This window comes from Mytilus trossulus, chromosome 1 (assembly GCF_036588685.1).
Source record: "Mytilus trossulus isolate FHL-02 chromosome 1, PNRI_Mtr1.1.1.hap1, whole genome shotgun sequence".
NCBI classification, from domain to species: domain Eukaryota; kingdom Metazoa; phylum Mollusca; class Bivalvia; order Mytilida; family Mytilidae; genus Mytilus; species Mytilus trossulus.
In genome coordinates this window covers 4524290-4533151 of record NC_086373.1, presented here as the reverse complement: position 1 = coordinate 4533151, position 8862 = coordinate 4524290, and the positions used below count along the sequence as shown (strand labels likewise).

Below are 8862 nucleotides of genomic sequence, written 5' to 3'. Positions count from 1 at the left end.
TAGTTTATGAATCGAATAAATGTTTGAAAAACTTTAACTGCAGACTGTATGTAAAATTAACTGGAAGAAAAACTAAGTCCATTTATAAGTAAAATACAGATACATAGGTACCAAATATTGACAAAATTTCCTTTCTAGATACTAGCTTTTGATCATAAACAAGCTTCTGTCCAAGTTTGGAACAAATTTAAAATAGTATAAGAAAGTTATTAAATTTTTAAAAAAATTTAACCACAGAGTGAATGTGTTGTTTCCTGGCAAAAAACAGTCCATTTAAAAGTATAATACGGAAAAGATGGATTAATTTTTTTACAAAATTTACTTCTGGATACTATCATATGATCATAAACAAGCTTAAGCTTCTGTCCAAGTTTGGTACAAACCCAGAATAGTTAAAGAAAGTTATTAAAATTTTAAAAACTTTAACCACAGAGTGAATGTAATGTTTCCCCGTAGAAAAACTAAGTCCATTTATAAGTAAAAAACAGAAAAAATGGAATTTTATTTTTGCAAACTTTACTTCTGGATACTATCTTATGATCATAAACAAGCTTCTTTTCAAGTTTGGTAGAAATCCAGTATAGTTTAAGAATGATATTCAAATTTTAAAAACTTTAACCACAGAGTAAATGTAATGTTTCCCCGCAGAAAAACTAAGTCTATTTATAAGTAAAAAACAGAAAAAATAGAATTTTCTTTTTACAAAATTTACAAGCTAACAAGCAAGCTAACCAAAGAAATCACATTTACCTAGGTACACACTCAATGCAATCAGCTATTAAAGTATTGCATTAACATTTATGATCCAAGAAAATGAAATCAATGTCAGATAAACCAAGCCGTAAATGCATGTACCTACACCTTTAATACAATCTTTCCATAAACAGAATATTGATGACCTATTGCAATTGCTTTAAAGAAACAACCACACCATGGAAATTCTTTGACCTATGAAAATGAGGAGGTGGTCAGATGAACCCTGCTAGACAGACATGTATACCTTAAAATCATTCCATGTATCAAATACAGTTGACCTATTGCTTATAGTATCTAAGAAACAAAGTTCACCAAGAAAACTGAATATTGACCAATGATCCCAAAGATGAGGTGAAGGTCAGATGATGCCTGCCAGACAGACATATATACACCTCTCAATCATTCCATACACTTGAATTTTGATTGTCATTAAACATACATATGTTCCGGACCATATGAGTATTTGGACCATACGCGTATACATGACATGGTCATAAACACTCTGGTACATTAACTTTTAATACTTCTAAACTCTTCATATGGTATGACCGATCATCAAAACAACGATATCATATAGGTAATTTTGTTATTATATTAGAATAAAAAGATAAGCTAAATAAGAATTAGAAGTTTCACCTAGTTAATTCTTCTTACTAGTCAAAACTATAATAAACACATTTTATACTTATGGTCATTACCGATGGTCAATACCGATTTGTTATTACGAGTGAATGGCAATATTCCGACTTAAAAAAAAAAAATTCCAAAAATTTCTTAATGAACTGAGCAACATTACACAATTAAGAAGGTACTGGAAAGTAACATAGTTTATTTAAGTGGTTTGTGAATATGATGTATTGCAGTCATGTTCCGATTTTTTAGATCTAGAGCTTCTTTTAAAGAAACACAGTAGACATATCTGAATGGCCTAAGACCTCGGTTTCACTGTACGCAGAGCAACAAAAAGGCTAGCTTTTCACTCGCAAACAAAAGGTGTAAATGAAAAGGACCTATGATACCGTATGGAAGTAAATGTCACCCAAGCCTACATGTAAGAATGTAATTAACGATGAAAACTAACTATGGCATCAATATTTAATTTTTACGAAGTATTTGTATTATAAAAAAAAAAAAAAATGTCATGCTAGTAAAAATACCATCATTTTTTTAGATAAAGTTTTTATTTTATTGAAACCTTTATAATGTAATTTAAAAAAAATATATACATATATGGTCCAAATACTCATATGGTCCGGCCTGTTCATGACCAAACCAGTATTATACTCATATGGTCCGACCATACGGTCCAAATACTCATATGGTCCGGAACACATATATATTTAAACAGTAGACCATGAAAACTGAACATTAACCAATGAATCATTAAAATGAGGTTATGGTCAGATGATACCTGCCAGACAGACATATACAACTTACAATCATTCATTCACCAAATATAGTTGACCTATTGCTTAAATTAAGAAAGAAAAAAAAAAAAAAACACAAAAACTTAATATTGAGCAATGAACTGTTAAAATGAGGACAAGGTCAAATCAAACTGACAAGTAGATATTACCGTGGATTTATTATTATTCATTGGATACCAATTTTCTAGGTTTCCTTGGTACAGTTGAACCACAAATTTAAATGTTCAACAGAATACAAATTTCTATCTAGTTGTATGCCGACTTTGGCAAAACCATGAAAAGGTACATTTTCTGCAATCCATGAAAATAAATGAATCTATAGTATGTCTGTTTGCTTTGTTCGGACATCTGTCAATACATGTATAATCGAATTTTAAGCATGTCATTCAAGTGAGAGGTTGGGTTAGCTATAAAACCAGGTTTAATCCATCATTTTCTAAATAAGAAAATGCCTGTACCAAGTCTGGAATATAAGTGTTTATGTCTCACCTTCGATGATAGAGGGGCATTACCTTTTCTAGTCTGTGCGTCTGTTCTTTTGTTAGTTCCTCTTTGTCTGTCCCATTACAGGTTGAAGTTTTTGGTCAAGGTAGTTTTTAATGAAGTTGAAGTCTAATCAACCTGAAACACATGTTCCCTATGATATGATCTTTCTAATTCTAATGCCAAATTATAATTTTGAACCCAGTTTCACAGTCCACTAAATATAAACTAGAGGCTCCAAAGAGCCTGTGTCGCTCACCTTGGTCTATGAATATTAAACAAAGGAAGCAGATGGATTCATGACAAAATTGTGTTTTGGTGATGGTGATGTGTTTGTAAATCTTACTTTACTAGTCTTGCTGCTTACATTTATCTCTATCTATAATGAACTTGGCCCAGTAGTTTCAGTGGAAAATGTTAATAAAAATTTACAAATTTTATGAAAATTGTTAAAAATTGACTATAAAGGACAATAACTCCTTAGGGGGTCAATTGACCATTTCGGTCATGTTGACTTATTTGTAAATCTTACTTTGCTGAACATAATTGCTGTTTACAGTTTATCTCTATCTATAATAAAATTTAAGATAATAACCAAAAACAGCAAAATTTCCTTAAAATTACCGATTCAGGGGCAGCAACCCAACAATGGGTTGTCAGATTCATCTGAAAATTGTAGGGCAGATAGATCTTGATCTGATTAATAAATTTACCCCATGTTGGATTTGCTCTAAATGCTTTGGTTTTTGAGTTATAAGTCAAAAACTGCATTTAACCCCTATGTTCTATTTTTAGCTGTGGCGGCCATCTTGATTTGATAGTCGGGTCACCGGACACATTTTTAAAACTATATACCCCAAAGATGATTATTGCCAAGTCTGGATTAATTTGGCCCAGTAGTTTCAGAGGAGAAGATTTTTGTAAAAGATAACTAAGATTTACGAAAAATGGTTAAAAATTGACTATAAAGGGCAATAACTCCTAAACGGGTCAACTGACCATTTCGGTAATGTTGACTTATTTGTAAATCCTACTTTGCTAAACATTACTGCTGTTTACAGTTTATCTCTATCTATAATAATATTCAAGATAATAACCAAAAACTGCAAAATTTCCACAAAATTACCAATTCAGGGGCAGCAACCCAACAATGGGTTGACCGATTCATCTGAAAATTTCAGGGCAGATAGATCTTGACCTGATAAACAATTTTACCCATGTCAGATTTCCTCTAAATGCTTTGGTTTTTGAGTTATAAGCCAAAAACTGCATTTTACCCCTATGTTCTATTTTTAGCCGTGGCGGCCATCTTGGTTGGTTGACCGGGTCACGCACACATTTTTAAAACTAGATACCCCAATGATGATTGTGGCCAAGTCTGGATTAATTTGGCCCAGTAGTTTCAGAGGAGAAGATTTTTGTAAAAGATAACTAAGATTTACGAAAAATGGTTAAAAATTGACTATAAAGGGCAATAACTCCTAAACGGGTCAACTGACCATTTCGGTCATGTTGACTTATTTGTAAATCCTACTTTGCTAAACATTATTGCTGTTTACAGTTTATCTCTATCTATAATAATATTCAAGATAATAACCAAAAACTGCAAAATTTCCACAAAATTACCAATTCAGGGGCAGCAACCCAACAATGGGTTGACCGATTCATCTGAAAATTTCAGGGCAGATAGATCTTGACCTGATAAACATTTTTACCCCATGTCAGATTTCCTCTAAATGCTTTGGTTTTTGAGTTATAAGCCAAAAACTGCATTTTACCCCTATGTTCTATTTTTAGCCGTGGCGGCCATCTTGGTTGATTGACCGGGTCACGCCACACATTTTTTAAACTAAATACCCCAATGATGATTGTGGCCAAGTTTGGTTCAATTTGGCCCAGTAGTTTCAGAGGAGAAGATTTTTGTAAAAGTTAACGACGACGGACGACGGACGCCGGACGCAAAGTGATGGGAAAAGCTCACTTGGCCCTTCGGGCCAGGTGAGCTAAAAATGATAGTGTGAATGGGGCATCCATGTACTATGGACACATTCTTTTATCCATTTGTTTTATGTGCCAGAGCTTTGGATTATTAACATTGTTTTGAATTTTACTTGTAGTTTGGTCTTTTAGTGATTCAACTTGGTACATCATAAAATATTTCTATACACCAAATATAGTTGACCTGTTGCATTTTGTATTTGACAAACATACCAGAGGCAAAGCATATAAACTTCAATTTTAACCTCTGAACCATGAAAGTTAGATCAAGGTCGGTTGGAGTCGACATGTATACCTTACAATCATTTACATACACCAAATATAGTAGGCCTTTTGGTTCTAGTATATGAGATATGGACTTGACCATGAAACTTTGTTCACAGATCCATGAAATGAGGTCAAATGCAAGTGAAAACTGTCTGACAGGCATGAGGACCTTGCAATATATTCCTTCTAAAATAAAGACTAGTACCTATAGTTTATGTTGTCATAGTCAGTTTGGAATACAGTGTTCATACCATAAACTTCATGAACCATTGAAGCTAACAGGGAATTTAGAAATACCATCTTGTTTCTAGAATAATAGCATATGTAGTGACATGCTAAGCAATACTTCAAACAGAAAGTACAGGTAGATTATCAGTGTAGGTTATACAGATCCCTATAGCACCCACATGTTACAACTAATCTCTATTAACTGCTGATAAAAGGAAGTCATTCTGTCCATCAGTTTCTCAGATAAGTGTTACAAAAATGATGTTTTACATTCAAACAAATTTTGAGAATTCATGGTATCAGCAAACAGGAAGAAGTTGTGTGAAGGCTAACATGTCCAACTGATGGATGTGTAATGTGAATTCAATAGAGCACCCATTCACTGAGAAGGATGTAATATACCTTGCAGTATATTCTACAGATATGAAAATACAGAACACTATTTTTAAGAACAAATTTTTTTATTTTATATAAAACATTTTTTTCAAGTAACTTTGACTAGTATGATAATTAAATGAAAATGATTGATTCTCAGTGAAAATAAACAAAACAATTACTTAAACAATAAAAGTACAATAAAATTAATTCTGTAGACACTAAGCATGGGATCATATATCATGCATTTTTTTCTAATAATTTCTGTATAAGTTTGTTCACCCAGAACAACTTGTTTGTATAAATTCATTCAAATTAAGTTTCTTAAAATGGGCGTTTATTTCACCTTATGTATAGCAATGATGGATAGTGTACACTTAACTTTATAATTAAAATCTGATATTTTTCTTTTAGCTAGAAACAAAAAAATCATATTGATCTACAAAATACAAGCCTGATATTTTTAAGAATGTGAACTATATTATCAAAATTTTATGTATAAATACATTGATTAGAAAAGATTGTAATTCAAAACTCCAACTATGTTCTGTACAAGATATATGTCAAATCTGTCAATGACCAATTCCTTCATACAATAATTTGTTATAAATGAATTTGCAGCACCAATTGTCATTATTGATCTCATTAGGCTTGAAAATTAAGTAGTCTGACATCAATGAATATAATGTCTGAACATTTTCATCTGAAAATATATCTTTGCTCTTGTTTAAAGGAACTTAATCAAAATTGACTACCAGAAGTAATAGTCATGAAAGTATTCATAAGTTTTGTGGAACAATTTATTAAAAGAAAAAATTACATATTGTCTAAAACAAAGATATCATTAACTTTACAAAAACACTTGATTGCCATTTAAGGTCAAGAAACAGTAAAGGAATGTAAAACTTCTCCATGATAAACTTGAAACGAAAATCGAAAAGAAAAAAAATGCATTTAACTGTCATAATTGCTAAAATATTATTCAATAGAAATACTTAAAACTTGACAATTATTATAGTGATTTTACATTTTTTCCATTTAAGAATATCTATTTCAAAAGTAACAACTAATTCTTTTCAGAACATAAAAGAGACTTATGCATTACTTTTAGCTCAAATTCAACATGCCGAAGAAGTGTGCAAAATTCTTTACAAATCTTGTGACCTGGCCCATTTACTTTAACTTGACCTGAAAAGGATCTTATACTACAAATCATAACTAGAACTGATGGCTCATTGTTCAATATGATTAACAATCTTATTACAGTCTTAAAGCCACCCTCTTAAAAACATACTGTATCTACAATATTTTTTTTAAAGGACTCATACTTTTTATCCCCAAAAAAGTTCAGACTGAATGCAACACAATACACTATCTTGTTAATTGCTGACATAAGTAGAACTACCATTTGGACAACAATACACTTAAGAGTCTTTCCCTACAACATTAAATTCCATCTTTCACAACCATAAAGTCTATTCTTCTGTTTATTTGACGATATGGAAGTTTCTATAATCCTTGACACCTTAAAAGGTAATAAAATCTACAAACTCTTTCCATCAACTTGACCTTCAGTTCAAATTTAATCTCATATTTTTTCTAATAAAGACATGATAGAAACGTACATGAAAATAACTAACAAGTTTCAGAATTGTCCAGTTCATCCACTTCGTCCGGTATTGGACTGATGTTTCCTCCTGTCTTTTCCTCTGCCTCCTCTACCAACCCCTCAGGTGTCTGGTAACTCTCGGTTAAGTCTGTGTCAGACTCAGGTAATCTGGGCATTTCTGACAGGGGAGGCAACTGTGAAATACAATTAGCCAACATTTGAGCATTGTTCACAAATATTCCATCATCAGCACTATTATTCTGATTTGAATCGAACTCCATTGGATTAAATTGGGACACCTCTGGAAAGGAGTCCTCCCCTACTGGTACACTGCTGATTGTTACAGTACCATGTGCTGGTGGGAAAGTTTCTTCACTGAATGTCTCCTGGTTTGGCTGAATATCCTCACAAGGAGGTAAAGCATTGACATTAAAGTTCTCTATAACACTACAGATAGAAGCTGTTGTTGAAAAGGTTTCATCAGTACTGAAATATATAAATATAAAAGCATAATTATAAAAACATTTTAAAAACAGCATATTTTTACTGCCACTAACTAAATATTCTGAACAATAGAATACCAATAAGCAACAATACTGAATAATTTTAATAACCATTTATCATGGTTCGAATTTAACCTTTAACGTTTGTTATTTAAAATTGCAATCAGGGGCGGATTTAGGGGGGGGGGGGGGGGGGGGGGGGGGTGTGGCGGGCGTGCGCCCCCCCTAAAATTTGCAAAGTATGGGTTGTCTTCAACTTGTTTCAGTATCAGAAGAGACCATTCCTTCTTATTATTCAAAGTATATAAAACAGTCAGTTTAACCAGGGACTTTCTATACTAAGTAACTAAGTAACAGAATCAACGTGTTTTCTAATCAACTGACCTACGATTTATTCAAGTTCTATAAATATTATATACTTCAAAGGAAGGTGTCTGAATGATAAATGAAAAAAATGTTTCAACAGTTAAAGTACAAAAAATTGTTACATTGTATTTGCCGTTTTTATAATCAATTTCTTTGATAATCGAAATGCCGAATTATGTATACCGTATTACATGCATGGCCGCATCCCCACAAAATAAAAATAACTTCGTAAATGAATCTCATTCTGATTTTAGTGGTTTGTGGCGAACACAGTATATGTATATATAAAGTCTGGCACGACCTCCGAAAATCCAAAAAGTTAAAACATATTATGAAAGGACAATTGAAAATCACGGCGAAAAGTGGAAATTTTTCGTTTGCAAAATCTAGTACTAGTATCTAGTATTGGTCATGTGAGCTGATATGATCTGTCTTGTCTCACATTGCTTCCTACGATCCGCCCGTCTATCTGTCAACTCTTTACATTTCCATCGTCCTAACCAAGTTTGTCGAGGATGGTGTTATGGAGTGTTAAAGTAATTCTTAAGTGAACCGGTTTCATTTCACATAATTTTAACCATGTTGAATGGCTAAGACACATTGACGATCTGCAAACAAGGGCTTCATATTTTTGAGATGTTTCTGTTTTTCTGTTTATCACAACTACCAGCACCAATGTCTTTCAAGGATTAGTTGACAGATATTTATGACCTGATATTGATATATTGATTATTTTAGAAGTGATGGTGTCTTGAGTGTACCGTAGATACTCGCCTATTAGTCGATCCGACTATAAGTCGGATGCCCTTTTCAGCTCCAAATTCTGAGGATTTAGTCTTGACCCTCGTAT

General features: G+C 32.6%; 1 protein-coding gene across 2 annotated transcripts in view; it reads right to left on the bottom strand.

Moving 5' to 3' along the window:
• Positions 1–6870: 6870 nt before the first annotated feature.
• The window catches only part of LOC134712721 (serine/threonine-protein kinase 31-like), a 42016-nt gene continuing 40024 nt past the window's right edge, over positions 6871–8862 (bottom strand). For both annotated transcript variants that reach the window (XM_063574555.1, XM_063574564.1), the window contains one exon: positions 6871–7629. In XM_063574555.1, the coding sequence (XP_063430625.1) occupies positions 7170–7629 (460 nt within the window). In that variant the 3' untranslated portion in view covers positions 6871–7169. The remainder of the gene's footprint in view (positions 7630–8862) is intronic.